Genomic DNA, 21,451 nt, shown 5'->3' with positions numbered 1-21,451 from the left:
GAGGTTGCAAGCGCAAATAAGGGATGAGAATTTCTAGCACACTTTGAACTGGGTCAGCTATGCAAGAAACATAGCCTACAGATATTGTTCTTCTTGCCACTTGGCAACATGAGTCTTTTAGGATGCCATGATTCTGGTTTGATCTTTCACAAGACTTTTCAGTTTCACCATTGTAGTAATTACATGTCTAATTGGCTCATGTATTTTGTCAATTTGATACTTGTTGTGTGGTTACATGTAAATTAACTGGAAATGCAATCTTTAGGAAGGGTTACTGCTAAACGGGAAAGCGACTGAATGTCAGGCTCAAGCCTGATGTATGCTCACCGTACGATGGTGTAGCTTGTAGGTCTTCTATTTTTGGCGTGTGACACCGTTGTACGATGTATGCTCTAGGTCTAGGACTGTTTAGTATGTATGAACATATACCGCTGAGCAGCATACTAAACATTTATATACTAACTAAGAAAAAATGAAAATGAATTGGAGGGCATGTACAGTAACAGTAAGCACATAGATTTTATGATACAAATAGCTTTGCACTACTGTAAAAAATAAGACCTCCCCTGGCTATGCACATGAAGAATGAATACACACACACACGCACACACACACACACACACAATCACAATGTTCCATATTTTCTCACAAATCGGGTATTTTAACTGACTTGACATTTCCTAGATGGGATAGGAACAACACAGGTGATTGGAACCTGTAAATACCTTTTAAATGAAGTCTTAATGGGCATGTCATTTCTCAAATGTGAGGGTTCATTAACCCTTTGAGACTGGGAAAGCCTATACTGTACATTGTTATACCTTTAAAACCAGGAAAGCATCTGTGTCATTTTAGTTACTATATGTATATAGCAACAGAGATTTTGTAAAGTTTTTCTGAAAAGAAAAAAACTGTTTAGGATTTAGACGGCAGGTCTAAATTGGTTAAATGGCATTATACAAAAGTACATTGTTTACACTACTGAAATTTAGCCAACAGAGGCCACCATTTTCTACAATCTACAATGCATTGTGAGCTTGTAGAGCTGCTACTTTTTCCAAATGTTGCCCCCATAATAGGGATGCTACTGTACGGTACTGTGGTTAAACTGTCATGTCCCAATTTGTGCTACCTCTACAGCATTATTGTTTATACTGTATATTTGTACCTTTTTCAAATCTAAGGGCTAATGTATATTGATTTGCTAGTTGTGCAAAATCCCACTTCACCATGCTGCTTGCCAACACAGAGTCAAATATACATATTTGAAAGTCATTTTAACCACTTTCAAACTGCCATCCCCATTGTGGGCAGGTCATAGCTCACAATGCATGGTGATCTTGTAGATTGTCTGTTTTTGCCTTTGTTTGTGGGGTGAGGGAAATTTTATATCTTAAGTGTTAACATTTGAACTTAATTCATGAATGGAAAATGTGAGACATTGCTAGTTGTGATCAAAGTAACATGATAAGGATGTACATGTTAACGTTTATTAACACATGACATGTTATGAGTATGTAAACGTTTGGAATAAAAAACGTTATAATGGTGCTGTTATAATCAGTTTGAGATTTTATTGGGCATCTGATAAAACTAGGTTCTAGGTTCTGCACATTATGGTTGTAACATAAAAATTCAAGTAAATTGTTAAACATTACCACCAGCTGGCGCTGGTCTGCACTTTGCTATCTGATTGACAATTTACAATTTAGGCATATAGCGAATTTAGCTCTTAATCCAGAGCAATTTCCGGTAAACAAGGTAAACACAAGCTAAGGTAATTCATCAAATGGATACAGACAGTGTTCCTCAGTAATCTAGGATCAGGTAAACCAAGAACCTATCATCAGTCTAACTATAATAGCAAAAAAATATTATATGTACATTGAAAACTTATAGGATGCCAGGTCGACAATTTCACATGGCATCTATCTGATTTAGGTAGTCTACTCTATAGATCCCCAAGCTGAAATGGACTATCGTGCTGTCGGTGGCTATTTGGCTGTTATGACAACGTTGTGTGTTTCGACAAAATAATTATTTTGTACAGGTACTAGATAAATACTTAACTACAGTGTGAGATTGCGCATCCTTTCGGCCTATGGGATCAAATCCATTTCTTCTTTCCCATTGACAGGAAAGATGTTGATGTGAGGGGGGTCGCTATGGTAACCTATGGATGGATTGATTGAGGTGGACAAGAAAGAATGAGCGGAGTGAGTCATTGTGTTCGTACGGGGGAGGGGGACACTAATTGAGGAATGAGGGTCTCCCCCAACAATGGGAGGATTGTGGTTTGTGAGTGAGAGAGAGACGGACAGATATTCAGTCAATGCACAAAAGACATGTTTCAGATATTCAGTCAATGCACAAAAGACATGTTTCATAGCTTTTTCGGGACATTCATTTCTTACATCAGTTCACAGTGAATCCATGTACATTTTTTGGAATTTGTTGTATTTTTGGAGCATATTCCTTTCATATGTATGTATGTATGTATGTATGTATGTGCTGAAATGTATTAATAATGTGCTGAAAAATGTCTTGTCGTTTTGTCCATACGAATAACGTGTTCCTTCCACGCACTACGTCCGTCCGGGGAAACTCCCCCCTGTCCAGGATTACATTAGATAATTGACACTGGGTGAAAAAACAGGTTGCAAAATCGTGGGATAAAAAATTTAATAAATAAAAATAAAATGGACATAATTGCAGTCGCAGTCCTGCCCCCTTTCATGACGACGACAGGCCCAGGAAATAATGTCCATCCATCCCTATGTCCGTATGTTTAGGGTACCAATAGCAGCAAAAGTGGCACTGTTGTGCTAGAAACAGAGAGAGAGATAGTGTTGCACTGTTGCCTGCTAATTACAATGTGGAGCGTGCATGAGAGAGAGAGAGATGTCTGCTAATTCCCCCCCACAGGAACGCACCCTCGGCGCGTTCCTGTGGGTCTGGAAGTACCGGGGATGCCCCGGGGACCCCCACACAGAGTTGCACCACTCAGTTCACACGGGTGTGATTTTCTCATAGACATTTCAAAAAGTATTTAAAGATCTGTAAGCCTCGAACAAAGCCAACTCGGATTGTGACAAATCATGATAACAAACACAATTTGTTGGGCTGAACAAATAATTTGAAGAAAAAATGGGCAGGGTACAACACTTTTTTGTTGTTTTTATTCTTTGTAATTATTTGTTTGGCCAAAAATATTGTTTGTTGTCATGATTTGTCACGATCCGAGTTGGCTTTGTCCGAGGCTTTAAAGGTCTTTGAATATTTGCTGGGCCTGTCGTCGTCATGAAAAGGGGCGAGACTGCGACGGGACCGCTCTGTGTATTCAGTTTGTGATTTTGAAGCATAATTTCTTCACCTTCGCCTCTCCACACACACACACACACACACGTACACACACACACACACACACACACACGTACACACACACACACACACACACACACACACACACACACACACACACACACACACAGTGTGCGCGTGCGTGCGAGAGCCATGCACACACGACTGTGAATCTCACCACGCCAATTCCCTTTCATGCTCAGTATAATACTCGGTGTTACTGTAACTCTTGAGTGTGTATACATAATGCAGCCCAAATTATATGGACCCCTGTCGGTCGGAATGAATGAATGGATAGATTTTACTAGGCTAGCTGTGTGCGCTCGTGGGCTAGTTGGCACGTGCATGTGGAGTAGATTTCACATGGGAAATGTGTTGGAATGAGATAGACGGCACTGAAACTCATGAATCAATGCTGCAAACTCTCACACTAATCACACACACTCTCTCTTTCTCTCTCACTGTGTGTGTGTGCGTGTGCGTGTGCGCGCTGCATTCTATGAGTTCTGGTGGGCCCTACAGTGCAACAAATTCATTCTGACAGCAGGAACTGAGTGCGTGAGACCACTCCTCCTCCACTCCCCCATAAACTATATCAATGGTTATTATATAACTTCATCCATCTTTTATCCTTCCTTCCTTCCATTCTCCCTCTTTCTTTCTAAAGGCTTATAGCTTACTGCTTAGTCGTACAACGGTGTCACGCAATCTACAAGCTCACAATGCAGTCATTGCAGTGGGACCTTACCTTAGAGTACACACAAGCTTGTTTGTAGATGTACCCCCCCCCCCCCCCCGAGCAACACTGTCGTACTACTACAGTAAATGACAGGGCATGAATTAAGCATGACACACTGTGGAGCGTCCAAGCGATTTGTCATCCCTGCTTCTGTGTCCACCCTCCTACCACCCCCCCCCCCCCCCCCCTCTCTCTCTTTCTCTCTGGCACTACTCGCCCACTTTCTAATTTCAGTAGCCCAGATGCTGCTGTATTGCCATAGCAACAAGAGTTATTAAATGGCCCTATAAATACATCGAGGCATTGTTAAAATAACATGATGACGTGAAATGTGAGAAACTGCATGAGAATGCACTGTAATAACCCTTTTCCACATGACTTATTGCTTTATGGAAATATTAAAGATTTCCTATTGTTTTGATGACTAGCCTATAGAGTACGCACGCACACACACACACCGCCCTGTAAATAAAGTCTGAGTTCCCCCCACACCCCTTTTTCCCCATACTGTACATGTTTTTTCCATTTTTTACTTTCTTTACACACACGCACGCGCGCGCGCACACACACACACACACACACACACACACACAAAGACGTGTATATAGGCTACTGTTAAAGCACCTGCAGGTGCTTTACCAAACCGTAATTAACATAAAGCCCCCATAGGCCTAATAACCATTGATTTCCAATAATCTAAAAAGCCAAATTTAAGAGGCTTTCAAAGCTATCTTATATTTTAATTGCTAGTTCTTGTATGTCGGAATGTCGGCAAGCGACACCTTCGTTCTCGTGCTATGGTGTGTTATATAAGAGATTAAGCTTAATGAACGACACGGCTATTCGGCTAATTAGGACGACACTGACTGTACGACTACGACGTGCGCTCTATTTATAACTTGTGCGCGTAATAACGGTGTCGTCCCAGTAGCCTATCATCATTTCAGCCAATGTAGATCTACTATTTCATCCGGTCGCATCGCATCAGCAGCCGAGGAGGGGGGGTTCTGTGAAACGTCACAGATTTTTTTCCCCCTTTTCTTCTAGTGGTTAAAGACTAATTTATGCTCCATCGCGTGATGGTGTCGCGCGGCCGAGAATATATAGCCGACCTACAAGCCCACAGCACCTCGCGGACGCGACGTGCTGTGGGCTTGCAGGTCGGCTATTCTCGGCGCGGCGACACCGTCGCGCCAACGAAGTATAAAGCAAACGCGGGGCTCGACTCGTAGAGCAGCAGAGAGGAGAGCATCACTGCTTCATTCTACCAAACCGCCCCCTCCATTCCGACCGACCATTGATCCAACAACCACTCACCACTGCCTCTCTGGTTCTCTCTCACACACACTGCCTCGCCGGCTTTGCTGAGCCTTCATCACCCGCTGCGCTTTTCTTCATTTTTTTGTGGGGGGAGGAGGTGAAAGGAGGAGAGAGAGAGTCTCGAGAGGGGGAAAAAAAAGCACATTTCTTAACATCATCAACCAACCCCAACCATGGCTGGCACCACCGAGGATAAACCGGCGGCTGACAAGGAGGAGAAGGCGTCCAGCTGGAAAGATGCCATCTACAACTCGAGGACCGGGGAATTAATGGGTCGCACGGCCAGCAGCTGGGGTAAGGAACGGTCGGAGGAGAGCGCACTATCTGTATAGGGGGGCGGGGGCACTGCAGATTGGCCATCAATTAGAGAGGTGATAAATGATGATCATTCATTGTCTTCTGGTCGGTAGTAGTAGTCCTATGCCTATAGGTTCTATTTTATTTCAAATCAATGTGAATCAATGTTGTGTGTGTGTGTGTGTGTGTGTGTGTGTGTGTGTGTGTGTGTGTGTGTGTGTGTGTGTGTGTGTGTGTGTGTGTGTGTGTGTGTGTGTGTGTGTGTGTGTGTGTGTGTGTGTGTGTGTGTGTGTGTGTGCGTGCGTGCGTGCGTGCGTGCGTGCGTGCGTGCGTGCGTGCGTGCGCACGCGTAATATGCGGTGTACCCGTGCGCCCAGTGGTTGACATGGCAGTCCATCTTGGGGTAGCTCAAAACCCCATTACTGGCCTGGCCTATATATATACCCATGGTGTGTAAAACTACAATAAAGCCTTATTTTAAGGCATTCTATTATAGACGTTTCCCCATTGTTGCAGAATCCAACAATAACAGCCTGCACAAAATATACTTTGTGCCTATACTACATGCCTCTCACCAGGATGGAGTCCTCTGTATACCCACACCACAGTGCAGACCATATAGCTGGGCCCCGGCTCATTACCTAACACCTACTGTATAGACCTCACTCTAATGAGCTGTTTTATCATCGTCGCCTCACTCCACCACACTGGCCGCAACGCTTTGCTGTGCGTATAGCTCACATTTATGTAATGGTTCTCCAGTTCTGAGGTAGAAGCACTACACACTCCTCCTATAGGCTGGGGGGGAGCGGAAGGGGAGGGGGGGGGGGGGGGTGTCAGGCTAGCTAGCTGGGGCTCTGTGCTGCTGTGCAGTGGGATGCTCCATTGCAGTTGCATGGCCGCCCACATTAGCATGCCTGTCAAGGTCAAATGGGATTCCCTCTCTCTCTCCTCTTTCGCACACTGGGCAGGTGCATTGTGGGATACTGTTGGAGAGGAGTGAGAGAGAGAGAGAGGGGGTGTGCTTCATGGAGGAGGCTCAGGGGTCCATCCTTTTATTGTCAGCTTAGTGGGGATCTGTGCTGTGTGAGCTGCCATACTGGATTGTGGTGAACCATTTTGAGTGGATGCTACGTGGTCTGTGGGCCTGAAAATCTGCTGTAATTTGATTGGGCCTCGCCGTGATTAAGTATTCATCTACATTATGGCTTGATGTGGGCTTTCTTAAAGGATGGTTTCTTAGGATGATTCAGTCAAATTATTATTTCATACAGATGGTTTGGCAGGACTTAGGGGCTTGATCACAAGAAGAGAAAGAAATCAGATGGCATTGCCATTTGGTTGAACTAGCTCCTGATGTATTATATATTACCCTCATTTCTCTCTCTCTGTCTCATATCTCTCACACACACACACACACACACACACACACACACACACACACACACACACACACACACACACACACACACACACACACACATTTATTCTCTTTCTTCCTTTCCCTTGGTTCCTACAGGCTGCATTCTGTTGTTCTACCTGGTTTTCTACCTTTTCCTGGCGGGCATGTTTGCCCTGACCATGTGGGTGATGTTGCTCACATTGGACGACTACGTGCCAAAGTACAGTGACCGTGTGCCAACCCCAGGTCAGTGCCAACCCACCACACGTCATTTCACGGCACCCCGCTCTCTCAGGGAAACCCATTATGCATTATTGCCGAGGAGGAATCACCGTAATATGTGCTGATTCATAGATGCTTTTTGTATTGATTTGTTTAGAAGTATTTTCCTTCGTTATGACAGGAGTACAGTTGAGAACGGTGTAAGGTTTCCTCTCTATTTGTAATGCGAGACACACCCTGGCTAGCGTACTCCACCTTTCTCAGCCAGTGATTAGTTTGTGCCACACATCCAGTGCCATATACAGTATAAACACGATGCTGCCACATGGTGTTTTACTGGAACCCCAGCATTCCTATTCTGGGGTGAACATTCGCTGAAAATGGCCGTTCTACAAACCACATTATGAGCTTGTAGATAGTCTATTTTCAACAAAAGGATTTGGTGTAGAGATGACTTGTGTAAAAAAGAGCACACCGTACAGTGCAACCGAGCTCCGTTTTATCAAGTGTAAGTGGTTAACAACACTGCTCTCTGTCTCAGGGTTGGTGATTCGTCCAAAATCATTGGACATCTTGATCAACAAAAACGATCCTGCAAACTATGGAGAGTACGTTCAACACCTGGAAAATCTCCTGAAAAGTAAATGACATCTCTGCCTATATCTGCCTATATTCTCAACAGAATTTATTTTGAACCTATAAATAATTACATATAAGCCACTCAATTCTGTACATTTTCAGAAATATTAATAATTGCTAACCTCTGTCAGCGTGATTTGTGGTGCACGTCTTTCTGATCGCTCTCTCTGCTTGTCCCACGCCGTTCCAGACTACAATGACACACTCCAGGAGAAGAACGAGTTGTGCCCTCCAGGGGAGTATTTTGATCAGGACCTTAAGAAAGAGGACGCGCAGGAGAACCAGGGGGCAGAGCAGCCTCTGGGGAACGAGGATGTGAATGCAAGGAAAGCTTGTCAGTTCAAAAGGAGCGTCCTGGGTCGTTGCTCCGGCCTGTCCGACAACACCTTTGGGTACAGCGACGGCAAGCCCTGCGTACTGCTGAAAATGAACAGGGTAACGTCACCATGCACAAATGACAAATTGAGCAGAAGCTTGAAATGCATCTTCATTTCCTTCCTGCCTTCCTACATATCTGTCTCCTCTTGCTCATTTTGACAGTGGCTGAAGATCTAAGAATTAAAATAAAAATATACTGGTGACATTGCTTCCTTAATTCCAGAGTTATTTGCGACATCAGTCACTTCCAATAAGTCACCCTATTTGTTTTCCCTTATAGATCATCGGTTTGAAACCCCGTGGGGATCCGTACATCAACTGCACATCGATGGTAAACTTCTCTATGTAATCGTACTGTAGATGAGATGCACGTTTATCCATGTATGTTTTTGTATTCTGATTCGTCTCTATGATTTTGTTGACATTGTTTCATTTCTTTGCCCTTTTTTGTTTTTGTTTCTGATTTCTTTTTTTGCATGCAGTCACTGACGGCTTTAGGGTAAGATTATATGTAAATTATGAGCATTAAGCCTGGCAGCGTGGTGCTTTTCTTTGAGTAAAAGGCTCTGATATAGCAGCTGCTTATGCCATAAACCTGTCATAACGTCACATAACTGCAGGATACAACATCATTTCATACAATAATCAGCTGAAGTAAAACACAATGCTTTGCAATTTGCTCATCTGCTTTGTGTAATAACATGCTAGGATATATTTTCTTTCCCCCACCTGTTTCATGTTGTTTCTGGTTTGATGTTTCATTCATCTGATGAATTGAGCTTTGAAGTTACGTGTTGACTGGTTTTCATCTTCCATCTCCTTGTAGACGGAAGCCAAGATAGACTTCGTATACTTCCCCAATGGGGGAAGCATTGATAAGATGTACTTCCCCTACTATGGGAAGAAAGCTCACGTAAGCCGTTATGCTTTGACCATTATTTCATATATCTGTTGATGTATTTGCAGTGATTGATACTCTCTCCCCCCTCTCTCCATCACTGATGTAGGCAAGCTATGTACAGCCACTAGTTGCTGTTAAACTGCTTGTGAACAAGGAGGAATATAACACTGAGCTGACCATCGAGTGCAGGATCGAGGGCTCCAACCTACGCAACAACGACGTCAGGGATAAGTTCCTGGGCCGCGTAACCTTCCGGGTCAAGGTGGTTGAGTAAGCGGTCAGAGTGGCTTGTAACACGAGCCCAACCACAGGGCTGCCCACTGTACTAGTGGGGTTTACGAAATGGAAGGGATTGTCATAATTGTCACTGAGAGTGTTATTTGTGCTAGGACCAAAACCGTTCCATTTGGGAGCATTTGGCTACTGTAGTACCGTACATCGTCGTGGTGTAGAATGTCACTTTGTTGACATTTTGTGATGCTTCCTTCTCTTTCGAGAATCCTCAATGTTATCATTTGGACCTCCTCCCAGATCCCCAAGAGAATCTGATATAGGCTCCGTTCCAGACTCGACAACTCCGTTCACTCATTACATTATTCCTCATTCACTCACTTTTAATTCTCTTATAGTGCTGATAAGATCGGGTGCGATGTAAGCGGGTGCAGCCATAAATAGATAATGTGCTGTGTTACAGCTCTGATCTGTCCACTGCCAGAAACTGAACGTTATCTTCATCACGTGGAACAATACGATGTATTGAGGGAGATGTCGAGGGTTTTCACCTTGCTATGCCATCCATGACATCGGACATTTCCATCACAATGCCACAGTGTTCACTGTACCACCTCACAAACTCTGTATCACACATCGCAAGACATCAGTCTTTGATTGATTGATTGCAAATTTTATTAACAGTTTGCAGAATTACAGTACATTTCAAGCACAAACTCAATACAAAGGCTGTTAACTGTGAGTGGACGACCCAATTAAGCATTACACTTGTTTACAATAGGGTCCACCATGTTCAATTCATCAAAAAGTCCCTCATAGGAAATGATCTTCATAAATAACTATAGCCACTATATTCCTATATATGAAATGCCAGTTTGATGATGATTATCCCTTGTCCACACTATGAATACATTTTTGATCCCTATCATATTTAGGAAATTGTAGATAGATCTCTGTGTTGTGGACCACCTAACCACAGCCCAGTCTTGTGGTGTGTGTGTGTCTGTCTGTCTGCATGTCTGTATGTCTGCCTGTCTGTCTACCTGTTTACTCTCTCTAATCTACTGCCTCCACTGCAAAAGCCAATGTGTGGATGGGCGAGTGGATACTATATACAGTATAAATGGTGGATAAGGTCACGCACGCACGCACGCACGCACGCACGCACGCACGCACGCACGCACGCACGCACGCACGCACGCACACACACACACACACACACACACACACACACACACACACACACACACACACACACACACACACTGTAACTATGTACTGTACTGTATATCCCTTCATGTTCTGTATATCTATTTGTGTCTGAAAGATTGTTTGTCAGTTTCTTCTTCTTCTTCTTCTTCTTTTTCTTCTTCTTCTTCTTTCTTCTTCTTCTTCTGCCTGTTAATCTGATTGTCTGCCAATCTGTCTATTTCTTCTCAATGTATATACAATATACACTACAGTATTTACTTACTTCACACTGTATTTTTTGGTCACAAAACACAAGGTCTGTGCACTGTAAAAAAGAAAAGAGAAAATAATTTAAACAGAGATTTACAGGAAAGATCTTATCTTATTCAAAGCTATGTTTACACAGTCTTTAAAGGAACCCACATTTGAAAGAACAACTTGTAACATCTTATCAGGGTGCCTTAACACCTGTGGAAATCAATTGTGGAATAAAGGTGATTTTGGAAAAAAAATGTATTGTTAATTTTTGTGCAGTATTAAACTTTGGTATTTTGCAGGCGTGGCCACAATTCGTCTAACTGACACTGACTCTGTGGAAATGTAAGCCTAATGTTAACCACTTAAACTCCCTATTCTCAGTGGACAACTGTAGGCTACTTGGGCCGCAATTGTTTCTCTTTATCTTTGCTAAAAAGCAACGCATTGTAAGTCTGTAGGCCTGCCAGGCCCATTTTTGACTAATGTTCTCCATAGAATTTAGAAACTGTGGTTCAAGTGGTTAAACAGATTTTGTATTTATTTAACCACTGCGATGCGTTGTGTGAGCTTCTAGATTGGCTATTTCACCATGATTCAACTGGCTGGGTCTAAACTCAGCACCAAATAGGTAAAATCATTAAATGTTCCGCTATCATCATTATTTATTTATACATTATTTTCTTAATGAAACATTGTCTATGACCATTGACCATGGCAAAATGCTGGGTCCTGACTCCCGACTCGATCCTGACCATAAAGTAAAACGGCTATTTGTGATACAGTGCATTGGCCACACGAGGGAGCCAGAAACGAGACAGACCAAGCTGTCAATAATGAATGTGATTGTAGGCTATTGAACAAATAGGTGCCATTCGCAGGACGCTAAGAAACGTTGGAGAGTCATCCAATTTATTAAGGTAAAATATAAATACTAAATTAATAATTTATGTAAACATATATGGTGCCCAGCAGATTGTCACTGAAAAATAAGATCTGTCTTGTCTCCTTTTAAAAGAACATTCAGGGCCTAGGCTATATTAACTTTCAGTTTCATTACAAGAAAAAGTCACATTTATAGACTAAATGAATTTAACTTCATGCGTAATTAACTGTTGAAGTTTCCCAGAAGGCACCAATGGCTGAGCCAATAGACATTTATTAGTAGCCTCCAGCCCTTTTCTAAGAACTGTTGAGATACGACGTCACACTGATAAGAAACAGGATGCGCACATAGCGGCAGCACAAGATAAGATGCAATGGAAAAGTTCTAACTGCACTCACGTGTAAAAAATACCCCATCAAACTTTCAGATGCTGTTTTTCTCCCAGTGTGGAGGAAGAATGATTAGGATTTTTATTGTGATCTCTCGCCCTTGAAATATAGGTCACCAGAGATTTCGACCCAGGACTATTCGACCCGGACCATTCGACCCGCTCTCGACCCGACTTTTCGGACTTTTCGACCCGGACCGCGAGAGAGAGAGACAGAGAGAGACATAGAGAGAGAGAGAGAGACAGAGACATAATAATAATAATATGTACATTGATTTACCAAACAATTATTTTGTTGGTGTTTTTATTTACCAAACAATTACAAAGCTAATGGAGGCTAATGGAGGCTAATGGAGGTGATCAACGATCACATTCCTAAGGCTAGCAGCCTCATCCCCATAGCAGAGTATGACGTTTTTTGCTAGTGGGGTTTTGTGAATAATCACATGAAGTATAAAAGTATGATATATAAGAAAAGTTATAGCTATAATGGTAATGCCTTTATTGATTGTATGCTGTGATTTGAATACACTATATTTTGTCATTCAGTCATAAAGTGACGTTCAGTCTACACATTAGCAGCAGCTCTGTGTTGTCTGACAATTATTCTTGCACTCATTTTATTCTCCCATATAGAACGACACAATGTAACATAGCTCTGTTTACACAATGCTGTACCCCCCTCCAACTGTATATGTTCCCCATCTTAAATCTTGACATGAAGTATAAAAGTATGATATATAAGAAAAGTTATAGCTATAATGGTAATGCCTTTATTGATTGTATGCTGTGATTTGAATACACTATATTTTGTCATTCAGTCATAAAGTGACGTTCAGTCTACACATTAGCAGCAGCTCTGTGTTGTCTGACAATTATTCTTGCACTCATTTTATTCTCCCATATAGAACGACACAATGTAACATAGCTCTGTTTACACAATGCTGTACCCCCCTCCAACTGTATATGTTCCCCATCTTAAATCTTGACATGAAGTATAAAAGTATGATATATAAGAAAAGTTATAGCTATAATGGTAATGCCTTTATTGATTGTATGCTGTGATTTGAATACACTATATTTTGTCATTCAGTCATAAAGTGACGTTCAGTCTACACATTAGCAGCAGCTCTGTGTTGTCTGACAATTATTCTTGCACTCATTTTATTCTCCCATATAGAACGACACAATGTAACATAGCTCTGTTTACACAATGCTGTACCCCCCTCCAACTGTATATGTTCCCCATCTTAAATCTTGACATGAAGTATAAAAGTATGATATATAAGAAAAGTTATAGCTATAATGGTAATGCCTTTATTGATTGTATGCTGTGATTTGAATACACTATATTTTGTCATTCAGTCATAAAGTGACGTTCAGTCTACACATTAGCAGCAGCTCTGTGTTGTGTGACAATTATTCTTGCACTCATTTTATTCTCCCATATAGAACGACACAATGTAACATAGCTCTGTTTACACAATGCTGTACCCCCCTCCAACTGTATATGTTCCCCATCTTAAATCTTGAATATGGAGAATTAGGCATCATATATGAGATGCGAATATTATAATTGGGATTTCATTTATATTGCATATTTCATCTTACTTACATTTTGTTTACAAGGTGAATATGTACACAGCATATGACCGTGTCCTTAATCATGTTTAAGGAGGATAGGCTATCATAAGCTTTTAGCTTCTGCCTATTTCCTTTTGATCACCTCAAACACTGATGGATGTAAGATTGTATAAATGTGTGCTTGTACTGTGAGTTGATCAAATAAACTAAAACAGTGCCCCACCTCCGCCTCCAATTAAGTGTGAGAATACCACCTTATTCAAGCACAGTCATTGAGATGGATATGCAGAGAAACACAGGCCATCAACGATCACATTCCTAATTTCCTTTTGATCACCTCAAACACTGATGGATGTAAGATTGTAATAAATATTCCCCAGTTCAAAGTGAATGGGTTGAGATGATGACTGATGTCTCCTTGTCCTCCTTATTCCTCCGTGATTTGCATACTGGTGTGGTGGTTACCTCCAAATTATCCTCAGGTCAGTTTATCTGTTGTGGCCATATAGGAAATAAGCTAATTAAAGTATGTTAAATACATTTCATCAGAAAAGTGAACATTCCAATGTGTTTATAATGCAAACAAATACTAACTTTAAAAAAAAATGGTGTTTAGAACCAAAAATCAGACATCAGGCAGCTTTTTATACAGTTCTAATTTCCATTCCTTGTTTCTTGGCCCAAAACATCTCTTCTGCTTGTTGCCTCTCCTAAGCAGAGATTGGATAGATATGAAATGACCATGAAAGCCTGATTATTGTAGTCATGAAAATGGAGGAAACACATTGAATCAGATGGTGTTTGCCAGGGTTGTGTCCAAACTTTTGGCCTGTACCGTAATACATACATAGACATACATACACACACACACACAAAAAAACCTTCTTAAAAAAGTATGCAACTGGGGGAGCATGCTTACAATATTTACTCACCACCGTCACCTTGTACTCTACTACCCTCTAGGGGTTACACCGTTTGTCTGTTTTCTGTATTTATGTTTTGTGTGAGGACTGCGGATGAAAATTAGCATCTTTGCTAATCCCGGTGTATTTACGTTCATGTGACGTTCATTAATATGCTCTGTCCTGTCTAAATAAACAAATAAAGTAAAGTAAAGTAAAGATAATTCGACCCGGTAAAAACGGGTCGAAATCTCTCGAATTTGCGGTTGGTCGAATAGTCCTGGGTCGAAATCTCTGGTGACCCTGTTGTCATGGTAGCGTACACAAAACGTTGAACATGGCGTCACTGTTGACGGAAAGATTATTTGAAATCAGTGGACAAGGCCCTGCACCTAGTAAAGATTTTTATCATTTGACAGTGACCAAATCTGATGTAAGTACTTGCTAAAGGTTTACTTGTAATCGTTATATGGCTCTTGATTGTTAAATCACATTTGTTTACCAATAGCCTATAAGCTGGCAGTTGTAGCATTTCAGTTGACCCACTGCAATGTTTTAGCTACATTTTGTGTAACTAACTACAGTACGGTATGTTACTATTACCCCAATCTGGAAACCCATCTGCAAAAAAGAAATAAAATGTATATATATTTTGTTTAATTCCGCTGAGCTGAAGCTGTCTTGAGAGATTACTATTACCCAAGAGTTACACATGTATGTCACTTTACTACAGGTGTTTAGCAATGAAGCTACATAAGGAATTATGTTTTGAAAAGGTTTTGTAAATTCGTAGGCTTTCTTCCATTCATATACAGGTGGTGTGGAGGTGGTGGAGAATATCGCTGAGGAATGACTGTAGAAATGCAAAGCCTGGAGAGCATAAGGACTCTCACCAGGACTACTTGGATGACCTTCAGCTACAGAGTAAGCTTAAAGCTGCGATCCAGAACTTATATTGACATTTGAACCAATCTGTATTAGTACATACAGTTGGACATACAGTTGGATTATGTTATAATTTAGCTATTGAAAAATAGCAGATCTACAAGCTCATAGCGCGCCCCCGAGTGGCGCGCTACGAGCTTGTAGGTCTGCTATTTTTGAAAAATCGTGAAAATAGGATTTTTTAAAATGTTTAGGTCAGGCCTAAATGGGTCAAATAATAAGGGACAATATCGGTGGCACCCAACTGTAACTAGTACATCTGCAGTGGTTGGTGGCTGGAGCCTGGCAACCGTCTGAAGCTCATAAGCGCAATATCTTATTTAACGCGTGGACTCAGAGTTCAACATTTGTGAACTTTGACCATGTGTCAAGTCAACCAATAGTAGTTGACCCCACTTGGCAGGCATTAGACTTGTAGTTTTCCTTCCGTGAGACAAACTACTCCATGCAAGTCAAACGAACTACAGACCAAAAGATGGCACTGCCCAAAACCTGGGTAATTGACGCATTTGGCACATCAGCAAAGCATGCGTTGGCTACCCTTAAAGGACCACTTCACCCATTTTCAACCTTCTCTTCATACAATTGGTCCTCACTAATGCTCATTAGTGAGGACCAATTATAATATGGTACCATTACTGTCTCAGAGACAGTTCAGAAACCTGCCAATTGGCAGGTTTCTGAACAATTTCAAATAAGATTTCTATTTGAGCAGGCTAATTTCACAGGAAGGGAAAGGCTCTAGTTTTAAACGCCTGGCACCCCCATTGATTATGTCAATGAGGTACAGGGTGAGTAGACGGAAATTGTGCCATCTTATAATGTATGGGGGGGACGGTAAAGTCTATATATGACGGTGAAGTTAAAGTCGCAATGCGTTGCGTTGTGAACTTGTCAATCTGCTATTTTCTGCAAAGGTTTTTCAGACAATACAAATGCTGGGGTTTAAATTCATGCTGTCTATTCATGCTCTTGCTGTCCATCTTACAAGCACTGCAGTCACTCAGGATGGGAGGCAGCTGGAGATGAGTGATCAGCATGGCCTAAGCCTTAAGGCGTGTCTGCTGTTCTCTTATCACATGAGGCTTCCCAGAATGTTCCAGTGAGCAGATGAAAACATGATCAGTGAGAATCTTTATCATTCATGAACATGTGGTTTGAGTGGCTGCACAGCGGTAAGTGCAGAGAGAGGTACTGGAAATGTTGTTTCCAGCGCCTGGTGATCTAGTTGATCTCTGCTAGAAATATGGCCCGTTATGACACATTTTTACAGCAGACTGATACTGTAAATATATATTTTTAAACTCATTATTTTTCCTTCTGTGTATAATTGTGGATATCCAGTGGTGGAAAAGGTACTCACAATCTTTACTTAAGTAAAAGTATCAATACTGCAATGTAGAAATGCTGGTGCACTCACACGGTTCATGCAATTCTCTGTGCTCGTTGGGTGTTGTGTCATGGCCGCCCAGCGGCCCAATGCATTTCCAATGGAGGTCACATGGTTTGACCCAACATTGTGTTGTGTGAGGGGGAGGGGCGCACGACTGCGCCCCTCCCCCTCACACAACACAATGTTGGGTCAAACCATGTGACCTCCATTGGAAATGCATTGGGCCGCTGGGCGGCCATGACACAACACCCAACGAGCACAGAGAATTGCATGAAAGGTGTGAGCTCAGCCATAGGGTGCACTCACACGGTTAATGCAATTATCTGCTCGTTGGATCAATGCTGTGTTGTGTCATGGCCGCCCAATGTATTTCCAATGGAGGTCACATGGTTTGACACAACATTGTGTTGTGTGAGGGGGAGGGGCGCACGACTGCGCCCCTCCCCCTCACACAACACAATGTTGGGTCAAACCATGTGACCTCCATTGGAAATGCATTGGGCCGCTGGGCGGCCATGACACAACACCCAACGAGCACCAGAATTGCATGAAAGGTGTGAGCTCAGCCTTAGAAGTAAATGTCCAGAATTCATACATTTACTTGAGTAAAAGTACAAAAGTATTGGTATCAAAATGTGCTTTAAAGTAAAAAAGAAAAAAGAAAAAAGAAAGAAAAGTATAAAGTATTAATTATTTTCAAATATATCAAATGTAGCTTAATAATAATCTTTTGAAAATTGGCTGCCAAAATGTATAGGGCTGAAGTGGTTAATGCATTTTGTAATAACAATCCAAATCTACAAAGTTACTTTAAGTAACTAGTAATTAAAGTTGTCAATGTGCAGTAAAAGTACAATATTTGCCTCTGAAATGTAGTGGAGTAGAACTTTAGAAGTAAAAGTATTGGAAATACTCAAGTAAATACCTCAAATTTGTACTTAAGTATAGTACTTGAGTACATGCACTTAATTACTTTCCACCACTGTGTATATCATTATCTCTCCGCCAGGCAGAAGGTCAGGGATGGAAATTATGTTTTCGCAACTTTCTGGTCCAGCACAATCAAGGGGCGAGGGTAGAATGACATAATCTGTCAGATTTAATGTAGAAATGGCATATTTTGACAGTTGCATAGTAGGCCTATTGGCAGAGGTATGCAGTCTTTCAAAAGTTCTGTTTAAATAGATGTTATTTTGACAGATAAGACATAATATTCTAAATACTTTGTAGCACATACACAAACAAGAAACAAGAAACTTCAAATTACAATAACTATTGTTTGACTGATGGGTTTCATGCTTACTCAGATTGTTGTGCTTTGTAAGTTTCTCTGGATAAAAACATCTGCTTAATGCTAATCCTAAATGGTAAATTATATTTGATAAATAAAGATTTTGAACAATAAAACATTGCATGGATGCACCTGGGACGTATCCTGTATCCAGCGATGTATCCCAAGGTCATCAGGTTTCGGGTCTCGCAACATCATACCACTCAGGTGTCCCAGCTGGGCAACGGTGGTGCTGCAGGCTCCGCTTGTGACTTGAATGGCCCTCCTAAAGGCCTCACTGTGGCTTCCTCCTCATGGAAGACACAGGCTGGGGCGCCAACCCATACTGCTCCCGGATGCCGTCTACATTCCGGCTGTCACCCGTCTCTCCAGTGGTCACCAGACTATTCCTGGTTGCCACGTAGTCTTTTCCTATGAGTCACTATAAATAGAATAACTAGAACGAAAACATGCATGGATGCACCTGGGACGTATCCTCAGTGATGTATCCCAAGGTCATCAGGTTTCGGGTCTCGCAACATCGTACCCCTGGTGACCCAGCCGGGGTGATCAAGTCCCGACTTACATCCCAGTAGCTACCCTCGATCAGTCCCATTAGGGAAAGACCAGGGCCACACAATCCGTTGCTCCGGAACTACTCTGCCGGGACTTGGAGGTAGATCAATCGGGGGCATGGAATGACCAGGCTCTTGACTCTGGGTTGACTCCTGTCCGGGCCCCTCCTACATCTCACCAGGTCCACTCCTGCTCTCACCAGGTCCAGGACCTGTGCGTTGCACCAGACTCCTAGCACCAGACACTTCATTCAGGAGTGGTGGATTCTTGAGCCGCAACGGTTCTGCAGGCTCCACCTGGGCAACGGTGGCACTGCAGGCTCCGCTTGCGGCTTGAATGGCCCTCCTAAAAGCCTTACCATGGGTTTGTTGGGCTTCCTCCTCATTCATTCCAAATAAATAGAAGAACTTTGTTTTCTTGACATCTTGCCAGGTCGGATCAGTATGGTGTTTGGTGGTCGGATCTTGCAGTACACCCAGTCTTTGTGCCAAGGCCATTATGACTACCTGGAGCGCCTTCCAGACCCCCTGCTGCTCCATGTCCTGGTCTGTCTGGAGCTTGAGGATGTGGGACAGCTTGCACGAACATCACGCAGGTTCAGGAAGGTGAGAACAACATTTGTGAAACTGTAAAAATGCATTAGGCAAGGCAAGTTGTTTTGTATAGCGCATTTAAACAGCAAGGCAATTCTAAGTGCTTTACACAAAACATTAAGTGCTAAAGTAACATAATTATGCTAATTGTTCAGATTAATTGAATATGAAGGACCCCAATGGAAACAAGCCATAGTGCTTTCTTGGGTTATAAATCCTCTTATAATAATACCTTGTATTGAACTGTACCTTCCTGTGCTTTTTTCTGCAAGCTGTTAATAAAGTATTCAATCAATCAAACAGATTGAGACATGGCCTATAGCTAAACATTTCAGCGTGACATTTGTTTTTGTTTTAATCCCTGTCCTCAGCTGTGTGGGTCAGAGGAGTTCTGGGAGCAGACGGTACGGCAAAGCTGTGACAGCATCTCAGCCGAAGTGTCAGCTCTGGCCCGGGAGGTTGGCTGGAGGACGATCTTCTTCACCAACAAGCTGCAGCTGCAGAAGCAGATCAGCCGCCGCAGGCACGAGAACAAGCAACGGCGGGAAGGGCAGGTCTGCGGAACGGATACGACTTCAGAGGTAAACTGACCCACACTCCCTAGGCCTGTCACAATTTTGACATAATCGCAATTATTTTGCATAAGCTTCAAAATAGTTTACATCTGTATGAAATAATCCGTTGAAAAATAGCGAAAATAGACAATCTACAGGCTTGCAATGCATCACAGCGCATTGAGAGCTTGTAGATTATTAAAATTCTGTTTTGGCCCTAGTACTGGTCATTGTCATATTTTGTATATTGTGTGTAATTTTAGTTTACAAAGCCTAAAAGGCAAACATTTTATGTTCGATGGAAAAAAGTTTAAAAACACAATTATTTGTCAGACAATTATTCGGCAACTAAACTTTATTCATTGTGACAACCCTAGGAATCACCTCTCCAAGACCCCGAGACAGATGTAGAGATCCTGGATGCTGAAGTGGAGTCTGATCTGAGTCTTGCCACCAGCCCATGTTGTGATATTGACCCTGTCTCCACCTCTGAAGCGATGCTTGGCTCTGACTCTGGCATTAAGTCAGTGCATGTGCCAGAGCACTCCTGTGGGGATAGAAAGCGCTGCATGGCCACTAGTCCAACAGCAGGACAGGATGTGTCCGTCAGCGACCTTCACAACGATGCAGGATACTGTAGTGCAGAGTTTGTCGAGCTACTGAACTGAGTCTGTTTTTCAGATTCTGAATCTGACTCTTTGTTTTAGATTGATGATCCTCATGCCGCCAGTTTGATATGCATGATTAGGCCACGAACCCCGATTAATCCCTGGGACCCTAAACTACACTGTAACATCCTCATCCTCCATCTGGTTCCTACATATCAGTCCTTTATCTGGGGTCAATGATGCCTGGGGGTCACACTGAGAACCAGTATATTAGATTCATGCTTTATAGTGAATGGTGATAGAAATGGAAGTTGAGAATGTGAAAATGCTTGAGATTTATATTATATTGCTAACAGTGTCACAATTTCACAAGTCGGTTTGAGCCACTGGTGAATGTTTTATTCTTTTTTACACACGTTATAGTTTGTGTTTTGTACGATAATTTGTACAGTATGAATCTGGGAAGATGGCATTTATGTTGATTATACTACTGTATCAAAGTGACCTCATTGTGCCATGACATGATGTTCTGATATAACTAAAGCCAAATATACAGCTAATATAACAGTGTGTTATGTTAGCATTGAGTGGAATTGTATTTGATGACAAGATGCTCAGCTTGACTTTGTTTATGAAGACATGCCTGGTAGAGATTACTTTTTGAAAGTCCCATTAGTGTCTCTGAGTTCTGCCAGTGACTGTACATTGTGACCCAGCAGGACCTCGGCGGTTTCCTGGAAGCATGTCACCCATAGTTCGTCCATAGTGTCTTCTATTTTGATCTTCAGTAGAAGTCTTTGCATTTTGTTTGCATTTG

General features: G+C 42.1%; 2 protein-coding genes across 2 annotated transcripts; both read left to right on the top strand.

Annotated features, from left to right (window-relative positions):
• Positions 1–5,400: 5,400 nt before the first annotated feature.
• On the top strand, positions 5,401–10,135 carry atp1b3a (ATPase Na+/K+ transporting subunit beta 3a). Its single transcript, XM_079529442.1, has 7 exons — positions 5,401–5,713; positions 7,236–7,364; positions 7,882–7,980; positions 8,170–8,414; positions 8,638–8,688; positions 9,184–9,270; positions 9,365–10,135. Exons 1-7 carry the CDS (start codon positions 5,593–5,595, stop codon positions 9,530–9,532), a joined length of 900 nt encoding a protein of 299 aa, XP_079385568.1. The 5' UTR covers positions 5,401–5,592; the 3' UTR covers positions 9,533–10,135.
• Positions 10,136–15,032: 4,897 nt separating this feature from the next.
• On the top strand, positions 15,033–20,694 carry fbxo36b (F-box protein 36b; the record flags this gene model as incomplete). The annotated part of the gene is made up of 5 exons (XM_079529203.1): positions 15,033–15,128; positions 15,511–15,619; positions 19,312–19,484; positions 19,844–20,053; positions 20,404–20,694. The coding sequence occupies 5 exons, from the start codon at positions 15,033–15,035 to the stop codon at positions 20,692–20,694; spliced, it is 879 nt and encodes a 292-aa protein (XP_079385329.1).
• Positions 20,695–21,451: the final 757 nt, after the last annotated feature.

Source organism: Electrona antarctica (assembly GCF_951216825.1).
Source record: "Electrona antarctica genome assembly, chromosome: 19".
Lineage (NCBI taxonomy): Eukaryota > Metazoa > Chordata > Actinopteri > Myctophiformes > Myctophidae > Electrona > Electrona antarctica.
The sequence above is the reverse complement of the archived record's forward strand: the minus strand, read 5'-3'. Positions and strand labels throughout refer to the sequence as shown.